At 34.5% G+C, this 14,329-nt stretch overlaps 1 protein-coding gene across 5 annotated transcripts in view; it reads right to left on the bottom strand.

The window, feature by feature from the left end:
* The window catches only part of GLS (glutaminase), an 87,020-nt gene that overhangs the window by 60,801 nt on the left and 11,890 nt on the right, over positions 1-14,329 (bottom strand). For all 5 annotated transcript variants that reach the window (XM_015110583.3, XM_077957325.1, XM_077957324.1 and 2 more), the window contains exons 2-6: positions 11,320-11,416; positions 10,848-10,969; positions 5,736-5,865; positions 4,045-4,124; positions 568-731 (exon numbers count right to left, since the gene is read on the bottom strand). In XM_015110583.3, coding sequence (XP_014966069.2) covers positions 568-731; positions 4,045-4,124; positions 5,736-5,865; positions 10,848-10,969; positions 11,320-11,416 — 593 coding nt within the window. The remainder of the gene's footprint in view (positions 1-567; positions 732-4,044; positions 4,125-5,735; positions 5,866-10,847; positions 10,970-11,319; positions 11,417-14,329) is intronic.

Here is a 14,329-nt window from a genome sequence, read left to right as displayed (position 1 = left end):
CTTTTGAATTCCTGTAAAGTCATAAGATTTGTTATTCAAGCATTAAACACAAAGCATTTTTCAAATTTTTTAATGTTATAAGGAGAAAAAGTAAAAACACTCACTAAAAAATAATAATCCTCACTATCTCAACCAGGGCCACAATAAAACTTTCAAATACTATATACAACATAATAAAGTAGAGAGAAAAATATACGAACACCCATGTACCCATCATTTAGCTGCGATAATTACCAACATGTAGTAATAATCACACCCAGCACTCCCAGCTGCCTTAACTAAACTATTTTAAAGCAAATCTCAGGCATTTTGAGATTTCACTCTATTTCCCTAAAGGTGGTTATGAAGAGAAGTTCATATTCTCCCTAGCCCACTTCCCAGTGGCATGAGATGCCTAAAATAATCATTTTTAAAAGCAGGTGATGAAACTCTCTCAATGGATTGTATAGAAATCACATGACAAATATTAATACTTCCAATTTTAATCAAAAAATGTTTAAAACGACTTAGATTTACATAGGAAAATGAGACATTTCTTTTTTCAACCAATGTTCATGTAATTCTTACCATCTTCATTCAAAAATAGTTTGTTGAATCTTAGTCCACTCGGCTCTTTTCCAACATATCGATGCACATATTCAGTTCCAAGATCATTAACAGCAATGGCATATTTCAAAGGTTTTACACAGGACTGAAGACAGAAGGGAACTTTGGTATCTCCAATAGAATGCCTATTTAAAAGGAGATTTTAAAAAATAACATCAACTGGGAAAAAAATGTAAACTGCATAGTTGGAATTATTCTTTTTACATGTTAATTCCAATTCCAACAAAAATTTTCCCATAATTCAACCACAAGTTTATGTCAAAATTAGAGAATAAATTTAAGTACAGTCATCCTTTGATATCTGTGGGAGATGGATTCCAGGAATCTCTGTGATACCAAACTCCATGGACACTCAAGTCCCTTATATAAAATGATAAAGCATTTGCATACAACCTACACACATCTTCCCATGTGTTTTAAATCATCTGTAGATTACTTATAATACCAAATACAACGTAAATGCCATATAAACAGTTGTACTGTATTATTTAGGGAATAATGACCCATGTATCCATGGGTGCAGACCCCATGGATACAGAACTGACCTATATTTAAGAGAAATACTGTGAAAAAAAGCAAAAGCATAAAAGTATTCATGTAACAGAATAATGGTTTTAAAGTAGGTAATAAATATGTAATGTGGAAATTTTCCTCTGAGGGCAAGAGAGTAAGAGCACGCTCCTCCTTACTCCCACGTGTATTCAATCACATAAAATAAACTAGCCCTTTTAGAAATTATTCACCTTTTTTTTTCAACTCACAGCTGTAAGCTGTGACTAAACCACGGTTAAAAAGTTAAACAGAGCTCAGTTTAGATTCAATACTATTTTCTGAGACCCTGTCTACAAATGCCTCATCTTACAAGCCACATCCACTCACAATCCTGGCCCCAGTAAAAGAAAAAGCATCCAGTTTTATAAACCTGACAGAGCTGGCACTAAGTTCAGTAGGCAGTCATCATTACCATGGAGATAAATAACAGAGCAAAAAGAAAGCTTTATATTACCACCAAACTGAGAAGTACTTGAAGTAGAGAAAAGATTTGGGAATGAAAAAGTTCTGGCCAACCCAATTATAATGTAAGCTTCACAAAGGCAGAGATCTTTGATTTACTTACTGATATATCCCAGGTTCCCTGAACAATGTCCCAACACATCACAGACATTCATTCATAGTGAAAGTCATTCACAGTTAAACTGGGCACTATATTAATAACCACCCGAAGCAGAGGGTGACAGAGACATCAGAGGTCAAACAGGAATGCATACCCACCTCACTTCTGAGTGTACTATAGAATATAAATACATACGTATAAATACCAAAAGAATACTTTTCCTATCAAATTTATTCATGTGTAACTATAACCTTAAACTATATAGTTATACTATGTAAGATTATAACTTCAAACGTGACAATCATTCTAAAGAATGATTAAAAGCTTGTCTTATTACCTTTGGATTTAAAAATACATATGTTCTAGTTCTGAAGTCAACTTTTTGAATTCTCTAGATAAAAAAACTAAGAGACATAGAGAATGTTTAAGAAGAGAAAAATCATATTCAATATTACGTGATAATAACTTCCTTCAAATTCAAAGACTTCCATTTCTTGATAAACTATTTCCTAAAATGCAAAAACAGGAATACCATTCCCTACTGGAATTTGCTTCATGGTTAAAGCCACCATGTCTTTTCATTTCATTGTGTCCCTTCATAGCACACAACATTTAATTCAACACATGGTGACTACTCAGTACATTTTACAGACCCAAATGACGATAAAAGCATATAATAATGTAAGAAAAAATAGACTAGAAGTTAAGAGATCCAGGTGTTCATTTCACCTTTGCCAATATCATGTCAACTATGGGCCTCAGATTCCTTACTTTCAAAATTAATGGGCTAACCCATATATTTTGTATTGTAAGTACTTGAGGATAATTAGTAAAAAAAAATTAAAATCACCTAAAATGAAGGTCCTTAAGAGTCACAAATTTTTGGCTAGGGGAAGAGGCTCATGCCTATAATCCCAGCACCAAGGCAGGAAGATTGCTTGAGGCCAAGAGTTCAAAACTAGCCTGGGCAACATAAAAGATCAAATTTTCATAAATGGAAAAAAAGTTTTTAATTGCAACATTATCTTGAAAAGTAAAATCCAAAATTACTAGATTAAATGACTTTTGGTAGTTTTAACAAAATTTAGGTAAAATTACAACTCTGATATAAAGTTTTCAAGCTGTATTCACTTACAAGTTATACATCTTATGTAAGTTATATTTTAAGAAAACAGAAATACTTTAATAAAAAAACAAAAAACAAAGGAATACATCTCTGAGCTAAGTCTTAAAATGAGTGAAAAAAGAATACTGATTTTTCTCTTTAGCATAATTTTCTGATAAAACTAAATTATAAGGTGATAATAATCTTTATGTCTAATTCCCAGCACAATGAACAGTGTCATTCTTGAAAAAATATTCTAGAACTTTACCATTTTCCAAGGGCCTCTCTTAATTCTTTGATTTTTAAATCAAATCATTCTCTTTAAAGTGCCCTCACATCACTATCCTTTTTATAATTCTGCGAGTTCCTCATCTGTCAGCAGCTGTGCCTGCAATGTAAGCGATTCCCAAATGCTGCTTTCATGGACTTCATGAAATCCTACATGTTTTCAACTGACTTTTAACTTTGCAAATGAACCAATGAATAATGGGATACGTTATGTTGCACTGTTTTAATTCTCATGCTAATTATATCAGGAACACAAGGAACAAAGACAATGACAGATGGGTTACCAATGTTAAGTTGAGAAATAGGGACTAATTTTATTATAGTGTCATGTTTTGACAAGTCTGCTTTTCTGAAACAAATTGGTAACTGCAGGTATTTGAATAATACTCAAAAAAGTGAGACTACAACTGTGACTAAAATAGATATAAAACTTAATATAATGTTACTGTTTCAGTTGAGTGTTTTTTTTTTTTTTGAGACGGAGTCTCGCTCTGTCACCCAGGCTGGAGTGCAGTGGCCGGATCTCAGCTCACTGCAAGCTCCGCCTCCTGGGTTTACGCCATTCTCCTGCCTCAGCCTCCCGTGTAGCTGGGACTACAGGCGCTCGCCACCTCGCCCAGCTAGTTTTTTGTATTTTTTTTAGTAGAGACGGGGTTTCACCGTGTTAGCCAGGATGGTCTCGATCTCCTGACCTCGTGATCCGCCCGTCTCGGCCTCCCAAAGTGCTGGGATTACAGGCTTGAGCCACCGCGCCCGGCCTCAGTTGAGTTTTTAAAACTTAAATTAAAATCTAAATTTACCTTTTGAAATTATGTCCTGTTAGGAAATTAGTCAATTTTCATTATAAAAGATGATCTTCTCCATGTCATTCTCACCATTATACAAAAGTTAAGGCTTAGAGTTCGTTTTCATGAATTTGAAATAAACTTACCTCTGTCCATCTACTGTACAAACAGACACACCCCACAAATCAGGACTGAATTTGGCCAGTTGAGGAATATAATCTGCAACCTATCCAAAAGATTGGAAAGAAATGAATAGATATAATATTGGCAAATACTATATTTTCTTCCACCAACAAATTTCTTATCTCATTTACCTTCTACCAATGCCTAGTTATTTTACAACACTCAGTGGCTTCATAGTCTATCTTCTATAACAATGCTCATGAAAACTAAAGGCAAAACAGAATTGAGAATTATGAGATCTAAAGTGACTTCTCTCAGTCTCTATTATTTATCGTTTTCCAATGCATTCTTTCTTTCTAATGCATTCTTTCTTTCCCATGTTTAGCAGGAGAGTCTAGCAGAGGAACTTGAACTGTCTTTTTTTGTTTGTTTGTTTTTTAAGCAGGAAAAAAGTAAAAAATTTACTTAATCAGGGTCATGGGTGCTAGTAGGGTTTCACTAAGACATTAGGAATCAAGTACTTAAAAATAAGTAGTTAAGTATTTACACTGAAGTTGTTACACAGTTGAATCTTAAACATGGACTCAAACTTCAAAGAGTGCACTTATACGCAGATTCTTTTCTGCCTCTGCCACCCCCAAGACACAAGACCAATCCTTCCTCTTCTTCTTCAGTCTAAACACAAAGATGATGACAATGAAAACTTTCAAGGTGATCCACTTCCACTTAATAAGTAGTAAATGTATTTTCCTTGTGATTTTCTCAATACCATTTCTATCCTCTCACTTTATTGTAAGAATATGGTATATAGGCCGGGCGCGGTGGCTCACACCTGTAATCCCAGCACTTTGGGAGGCCAAGGCGGGCGGATCACAAGGTCAGGAGTTCGAGACCATCCCCGCTAACACGGTGAAACCCTGTCTCTACTAAAAATAGAAAAAATAGCCAGGCGTGATGGCGGGCGCCTGTAGTCTCAGCTGCTCTGGAGGCTGAGGTAGGAGAAAGGCGTGATCCTGAGAGGCAGGGCTTGCAGTGAGCCAAGATTGCGCCACTGCACTCCAGCCTGGTCGACAGAGCCAGACTCCATCTCAAAAAAAAAAAAAAAAAAGAATATGGTATATAATAAATATACAAAATGTGTTAATGGACTATTTATGTTATTGGTAAGGCTTGTAACAGTAGTTATAAGTAGTTAAATTTTAAGGAAGTCAAAAGTTATACTCAGATTTTTGACTGTGTGTGGGGTTGGCATCCTTAACCCCTGCTTTGTTCCAGGGCCAACTGGATTATACTAAAGCTACCCAAAGTTAAAACAAAAGAAAACAAAAACTTTCTATATGAAAATCAAACAGTCTCTAGTATTATTTAGAGGATTTTCAAAACTAGAAACATTTCATTTAATACGGCAGGATATCAGATCTGCAGAAATTCTGAATAAGGTTTTTTAAATTAATTAAAATTTTAAAATCCATCACCATCATCTGAAAATAAAAAAATCTTACTCGATTTCTCTTTAGCCAGAATAACAAAGTTAAACATTTAAAATATTGTAAAAACACTAAATCCAGTGGCTTCACTTAACTTAAATTTCTTAAGCAAAGCTAAAGTGTTTTCTTTAGCAAAACGCAACTACACAATTTACTCTCTAGACCTCAAATTGAGCTGAATTTATTAAGTGATTGGGTTATGAAAATATGTACATCAAAAGCATTACCTTTCCTCCAGACTGCTTTTTAGCACTTTCATATAACTCATCAATGTGTGAGGTAAAAGACATAAAGTCAGGAATGACAAACTTTCTTCTAAAGGCTTGTGTCAACAAAACAATGTTGCTCTGAACACATCTGTGGAATGTAAGAAAAATAATTAATAAATTGGGTACCTTTCAAATATTAGAACTTGGTAATAACAGTAACAATTAGGACACTGTTTAATAGATAAATTCATCATTTTATACAACTAAACTCCATAAATTTTGCTTTCTATATTATTTTCTTTCCTTCTAGCAGTCTTTCAAGTAGTTGCTTGTAAGCTGTTCAACATGTAAGAGAAATAATCTAGATGTGCCTAAAATTGTGTCAAAAACTAAAAGACAAGGCATTCCACCAGGTTTAAGTATTAAGACCATCTGAAACAAGCTTCTTACTCAGAGTTGGTAAACATTCAGCATGATGACATCTGGTTAACAAAATTCAACTGCCTTGGTTGAGATCTTGTTTATTTATCAAGTAATCTCAGAAATACATCTCTTAGTTCTTATATAGCTATTAATAGCATTTCATTTAAAAATTAAACATTTTGCATTTTAACATATTTTTCCTTAATTATATAAACTTTGTTTAGTCAGATTAATTTACCTCTTAAATGAAATGTCTGTTGAAATGCTTGCAAAAATAATGTATAATTTGAAATAAAATTTCATATGTAGTATAATAAATTTTATATTATTTGAGTCACCAAAAATGTTATACTACAATATTCTATTTAATATAAGATATGTAAATACAATGCAGAATAAAAATGTTTCACTGTTAAAAAAGTATTTTTAAAACATAGTAAACCAAGTGGATGGGAGAGCATGACATTCTGAAATCTAATAATTTGAACTGTATTCTGCTTTTTGCTAAAAAGAATAAGCCAGAAAATCAGTATATTAATGTAGCCTTTAAAAAGTTTTGCAAATAGATTACAGCCAATCGTATATTCTGAGCTTCTTAAGTCTCTATAACACAGTAATAGAATATTTAACTAATATTTAATTAATAAAGGAAGACTTGCTAACCATGGTGTTAAGCCATAATACCAACAATAACAAATCTTAAGAGTAAGATGCTCTCAGTATTTCTTGTTTAGTCTGTAGTAAATGAGAAATTTTTAAATCTCAATATTTTAATTCAGGTTGTTCTAGATGAAACCAAATTAAAGTTAAAAGCCAGGTTTCACAGTTTATGAATAAGAATTCAGAATAATATAAACTCATTTGTTCAATATAAAATTAACGCACAGTTTAAAAATAAAATCCTAATAGAAATGACTACTGTTTCAGTCATAAGGATCCCCCTATTGACATTAAAAAATTATAGTCCTAATTTCCATAAATTACATATTACTGACACGCTAGAGCTAAGAAATATTTACTTCAAAAAATACAAAAAACTAGCCGGGCGAGGTGGCGGGCGCCTGTAGTCCCAGCTACTCGGGAGGCTGAGGCAGGAGAATGGCATGAACCCGGGAGGTGGAGCTTGCAGTGAGCTGAGATCCGGCCACTGCACTCCAGCCTGGGTGACAAAGCGAGACTCCGTCTCAAAAAAAAAAAAAAAAAAAAAAAGAAAGAAATATTTACTTCAATAAACAATCATTTTCAGATAGTTTCAATGTTAATCTCAAAAATGTTACCATTGTCTTAATATTTTTAATGTTTCAAAAAGCTTCTAAAATCCAACTTGCAAGTATCAGAGTTGCAAGAGATACACATCAAACACCACCTTTCTCAGAGGAAAGAAAAATAGAATTCCTGATCTTAAGCCAGTATTTATATCTACAACAAATCAAATATACTTCCTCATTTTTCAAGAAGTTATAAATGCAAAAATGAGCTGCTGAACAAATTTAAATTATTAACCTATTACCATTTAACTATTTTAATCAGCACCTTTAAAAGGATTTATAATTAACAAAATTATACACTCAGTGAAACTTTATGAATGTTCTGCTGTAGCAGAAGGTGCTGGTAAAGCTGTTGCAACAGCCTTCACTGGTAAATTAACAGGTGACAAAGCCAATCTTGCCTCTCAGGAGAGTATCTAACTGCATACTGATCACCATTCCAAACAGTAAGGTTTTTCTTGGGAGTTATTTTAATATAGATACCATGAGTCTAACTAGGAAATTAGAAGTCATATAAAATGAACTCTGAGGAGGTGCTTATGCTTTTCAGCAAGTTATATCTATCTCTGTCCTTTGTTCAGTTTTCTTATCTGTAAGCTGGGAATAATCATTTTCTTTCCTCAAGTGTTTATAACTAAAAACTAACGAAATGCACAATGATTTACAAGACATTTCTCAACAATAATATTTCATTTGTAAAATAACATAATAAATATGAAATCTTTAAGAAAATCAAACACACAAATGAAAGGCTACCATTCACTTTCTTGCAAAACAAAAAGATCAAAAAATTATGATCATACAAAGAAACAGTTCTAACACCTATAAAGTTAAAAATGCATGAATAAATAAAGGATTAGTTTTCAACACAAATACTTTTACTTCTATTAGTTTTAAGGTTTACTAGCATTAAAAACAATTGACTATCAAGCTGGGTACAGGCAGTCTCCAACTTTCAAACAGGTTATACTCCAAAAGTATACTTAGAACGTATTTTCCCAAGTTAAAAAAAGTCGCACATAATAGTTGTTTCTCAGATTACCGAAAAAGTCTAAAAATATTAATCTACAATGTATTTTAGGTAAAATATTAATACATTGCTTCAACCAAACCTACACAACTTTATAAATTATTTCTCTGGGGAAAAATGAATCCCATGTTTTAACATCTCCTCCCCAGCTGCATGGAAGGGAGAAGTTTATTTCGGGCAACACTAACTAGATAACTTCTTATATTTGAAAACAAAGAAGGCCGGGCGCAGTGGCTCACGCCTGTAATCCCAGCACTTTGGGAGGCCAAGGCGGGCGGATCACGAGATCAGGAGATCGAGACCATCCTGGCTAACCCGGTGAAACCCCATCTCTACCAAAAACACAAAAAATTAGCCGGGCGTTGTGGCGGGCACCTGTAGTCCCAGCTACTCCGCAGGAGAATGGAGTGAACCCAGGAGGCGGAGGTTGCAGTTGAGTCGAGGTTGCACCACTGCACTCCAGCCTGGGCGACAGATACAGGCTCCGTCTCAAAAAAAAAAAGAAAGAAAAGAACATCTCTGAAGCAATCATCTTTCCAGGTGACTGAAAACTATTAAAAGGTTAATAGATGGAGGTTTTGAACTACCTCATTCTAAGAATAAAGAGAGAAATAATTATGCCTATAGACTTGTACTTTTCTACTGGTTGCTCTTATAGACCATAAAACATTTGTCAAGTTAGAAACTGCCTGTATTACAAGCATAGATTTTTAAAAATTGGATTAGTGTTTAAAACAATGGTAATTACTATCTCTTAATATAATTGCAGGTAGAAAATTTAATGTTTGCAGTTCCCTGGCTTAATAATCAAAGGATTTAAATTTGTTTTTAATTTCATATTTAAACACAGCAACATGTTTATAAAACATAAATATCTTTTCAAGTATTGAAAACGTGTAACTTTGGGAGGCCGAGGCGGGCGGATCACCTGCGGTCAGGAGTTTGAGACCAGCCTGGCCAACGTGGTGAAACCCTGTCTCACTAAAAATACAAAAAAACCAGGCGGGCACCTGTAATCCCAGCAACTTGGGAAGCTGAGGCGGGAGAATCACTTGAATCTGGGAGGCAGAGGTTGCAGTGAGCCAAGATCATGTCACTGCACCCAGCCTGGGCGACAGTGAGACTCCGTCTCAAAAAAAAAAAAAAAAAGTGTAAAATACTGCTTCCACTTAAAATTCCAAAGCAGTTCCCCCACTGATTATCAATAGATCTACCTATCATTACTCTAACAAACTTCATTCACAGACACAACAAAATAATGCCCGCAGAAAGCACTTTAATCAGAATATTGTGCAGATAGCTCATGAACACGAAAAATAATCCTTACTGCAAAGACACAAATAAATTTAGAAATGATGTTTTTCTGTCTCTTAAAAAGCAGGTTCTGGAGAGTCAAAATTCCTAACACCAACTGCAACACAGACCTAAAGTCTACACTTTAAGGTCAGCTAACAGAACCAAGAACCTCCTGGTGAAAAGCTGTCAGCAGTGCTTCACAGCATGCCAGGAAACTTCAGAGAAATACAGTTAAATACTTATACCTTCAGATGACTTAATACTCCAGGAGATATCTAGAACAAATCACCCAACGCCCCCCAAAAAATAAAACAAAAGTAAATACATCCATACATAACAAACTTTCAAAGTAGATGTAGAAATTTTTTGGATCCATGTCTGGAAAAAGCCAATGTCTTATAGTAGTATTTACAGTTTTATACTAGTTTCGACTTAAACAGTAGGAGTTTAAAATACTATTTGATTCTTTGGGATCCATTACACACATGTTCATTAAATCTTTAAGTAATCAAACTAATAGAAACACATTAATGAAGATAAATAATAAATACATGCAAATACAGGAACATCTCAAGGCTTTAATCTCCAATGTTGCCTTTAATTCTTTACTGTTTTGAAGAAAATGAATACAGCCAAAAGCCTATGTATTAATATGTCTGAAGAGAGAAGCAGACAATGCAGATATGTAAATGTGAGGAACACAGTTCTGTCTGAAGCCCTCTCATTTTACGATGTCACCTAAATCACCTTGTGGAAAAGAACTAGAGACCATGCTGAGAAAGCCTGAAAGTCATGCAGATGAACTGGGGATCAATATAAGCAATGACAGGACAAAGGATGTGCTCTACTCAAACTGAATGCAATCTCCAAGTACTGTAAACTGGAAACATCAGTGGCTAAATTTCCTTAGAACAGATTTAAAGAAAGAATACTCTTAGCCTGGTGTATTATAGAACCTAATGTGTACCAAGTTCTTCAAACAAATGATGTTTATAAATCCCCTTTTTCCATTACACAGGAAGCAGTGGCCTTCAAAGATGCAATTTTGTTTTAAAAGCAGAATCACCGTATAGCATAGCAAATCACCATTAAAGGTTTGGCAGAAACTTTTACTTTTTAAAAAGATCTTTGTCTAGCATGACACCATCTGATGTTGTTTGAAGAGTTAATCTTAACATATCCATACACTCTTTCAACCTGGGATCAGACGTTCGCAATCCTGTAGATTTGAGTGCCTGTTTTTAAAAAAATAAGAGTTTGTAAATATATAGTGCAAATAACGTATATGTTTATACCAACTATAAGATTTTACTCCTGTATATAAAAACTTCTACCCAACACTTGAACATGAATATGGCATCTTAGTGTCACTATTACCCACTTTCTGGACAAGTTTCTCATTGTTTCTTTCTTTTTCTTTCACTGATTACCTTGAAATGAGCATGATAAAAATTTGAAAACATAATAAGAGAAATAGTGTCAGTCAGAATCTACATGTCAGACGACCTTTAAGACTATATTTCAATAATACTGTATTTATTATTACTGATTTTTTAAGTTAAGATAGAAAACTATAAAAACTTACTGTAATAAATTTATGAACGGGTATTTTCTCTTGTCCTTCCGCAATTGTATAGAACAGCAAATCTTCCAAGCTAGGTAACAGACCCTGTTTTATTTTACTGAAGAGGTAGAAAGAATACAAAATTAATCTTTGTATGAACATTCTAATGGATTTTAACTAAATCCATTGTTAAATAACCATTGAACTAGACTACAGCTGAGCTGATATACCCAAGACTACAGTTATAATAAAAGTTGATTTGCCAAAATCAAATCAGTACCACTATAAACCACACTGAAAAGTTAAAAAAAAAAAAGAAAGAAAATTATTAACACATATTTTTTAATCCCAGGTTTTGAAACCCTGATCATCAACTCTAGTTGTGCTAATGCCCAGCCATCCCTTATGGTGATGCCTTCCTATACAGCCCAGTACAATCACCCAATACAAATTACAGAGCTCAGCAAACGTTCCAGTAAGACTCAACACTGTTCAGTTGTTTTGGGGGTTTTCTAAACATGATGACTATATTTACATATTATTCAAATAGTTAACCTGATTATAAAATCTGGGAGAGACAGCAATTAACTATTGGACAGTAGTTAAGATCAAGTGCACAAGTTCTTGAATCCTGGCTGTAATACTATAGTTGTATAACCTTGGGTAAATGAATTAACCTTTCTGTGATCCAGTTTCCTCATTTGAGAAACAGGATAATAGTGCCTCCCTCATGGGGTTGTGGTGAGTATCAGTTGGTTCAATACATTCAGTATCTTTAGAACATGCCTGGCAGAAAATAAGACCCCACTGACAGTAGTTGTAGTTATTATTTCTAAAGTGATCTAGGTTTACATATCCTCGTCAGCCCTTTGCATCCATAGATTCAACCAACACAGATAAAAAATATTCAGAAAAAAAAAACACACATTCAAAAGATAGTATAAGACCTATGTACATGGCATTTACATTTTATTAGGTATTGTAAGCAATCTAGAGATGATTTAAAATATAGGGGAGGGTATATGTACGTTATAGGCAAATATTATGCCATTTTACATAAGCGACTTGAGCTGTGGGGGTCCTGGAACCAATCTCTTAACATATACAGAAGAACAAGGCAAGACTGTATATATCAAATTCTACAAATCATAAAGACTATTAAAAGAAAAACGTTACAGGCCGGGCGCGGTGGCTCAAGCCTGTAATCCCAGCACTTTGGGAGGCCGAGGCGGGTGGATCACGAGGTCAGGAGATCGAGACTATCCTGGCTAACATGGTGAAACCCCGTCTCTACTAAAAATACAAAAAGCACTAGCCGGGCGTGGCGGGCGCCTGTAGTCTCAGCTACTTGGGAGGCTGAGGCGGGAGAATGGCGTGAACCCGGGAGGCGGAGCTTGCAGTGAGCCGAGATCACGCCACTGCACTCCAGCCTGGGAGACACAGCGAGACTCCGTCTCAAAAAAAAAAAAAAAAAAAAAAAAAGTTACCAATAAATATGCTTTAAAAATCTTAATTAACTAGTGTAACACTAAGATGCTATGATTAACCAAACTTTTAAAAAATGAATGTCACACAAATGTTTTTTAAAAACATATAGCTTTATCATTAAAATATTTAATGACATATCCTGACATATAATTATTCCCTGAAACTATTTTTGCTCTTAGACAACTTTAAAAAATGCATTTGGAGCTGGGTGCGGTGGCTCATGCCTATAATTCCAGCACTTTGGGAGGCTGAGGCAGGAGGATCACTTGAGGTCAGGAGTTCGAGATCAGCCTGGCCAACATGGTGAAACCCCATCTCTACTAAAAATAGAAAAATTTGCCAGGCATTGTGGCAGCTGCCTGAATCCTGGCTATTTGAGAGGCTGAGGCAGGAGAATGGCTTGAACCCAGGAGGCAGAGGTTGCAGTGAGCCAAGATCGCGCCACCGCACTCCAGCCTGGGTGACAGAGTGAGACTCCGTCTCCAAAAAAAATACATTTGGGATGTTTTAGTAATAATAACTACAATATATTGATCACTTACCTATGTTCTACACACTGTGCTAAGTGTTTTACATGCATTCTAACTTAATCCTCCAAGGATCTTACGACAGAGGTACTATTGTTATCCAAAATATAGTATAATTTCTAGTATATACTAGAAGCTCAACAAATTTGTTATTTGTTCAAAAAAATGAGTACCTCTATTCCCATTTCACAGATTAGGAAAGAGAGGCTCAGAGGTTAAGTAGCTTTCCAAGGTTACACAATGGCAAAGATGGATTTTTCTGACTCCAAACTACTAGTACACTATACTGGCTCTCTAACTTACCAGCTTGTTATTACTTTTATAAGGTACAAACAAGTTTTCTCGGTCCTACCCTGATCTAATACCATTAAACACAGCTTAACAATACTCACTACCTAATATTTAAAGAAAAACTGAACCAGCTGTCAAAAAATCAGTGGATAATAACATACCAATTATTTACAGCAAATGGTTGGTCAAATACACTTCAGATAGTGGTAGTTTATCACTTTAAAAAACTGCAGAATAAGCTTTCTATGTATTTATCACACCAGTAAATGGTATTTGCTTTGCCTAAAAGCTATGTAAATAACGTAAAATATATGCTTTTTTAGCCTTTGGCTAAAAAATTAAAGTGACCATGTTATTGCCATAGCTAGCAAAAAAAGATAAATGTTTACTTGCTTTTAAATCAGAAACTAATTTTTATCTATAGAGGAAAGAATTTAAGCCAGTCCTAAAAAATAAGCTCACAAAATAAGCTGTCAAAACTGATAAAGAGAAATTACTACCTATCTCAGCATTTGAAACCTCAGATTTTGATCTGAGAATGATCTAGAGAACAAGCATATTCAAATATTCTCCAACTCTCTACCAGGCAGAAACTACTCAAGATCATTCATGCCTTACCCCCCGCCTTTCTCTTCCTAAATTAATTCTTTCTGGTAATTCTTCACAATAATGTATTTTTCACTAAAATTCAAAAGCTAAAAACTATAGCTTTCAGTAACTATATA

Source organism: Macaca mulatta, chromosome 12 (assembly GCF_049350105.2).
Source record: "Macaca mulatta isolate MMU2019108-1 chromosome 12, T2T-MMU8v2.0, whole genome shotgun sequence".
Classification (NCBI taxonomy): Eukaryota; Metazoa; Chordata; class Mammalia; order Primates; family Cercopithecidae; genus Macaca; species Macaca mulatta.
Note: the sequence above shows the minus strand (reverse complement) of the source record. Positions and strands in the feature narration are given on the sequence as shown.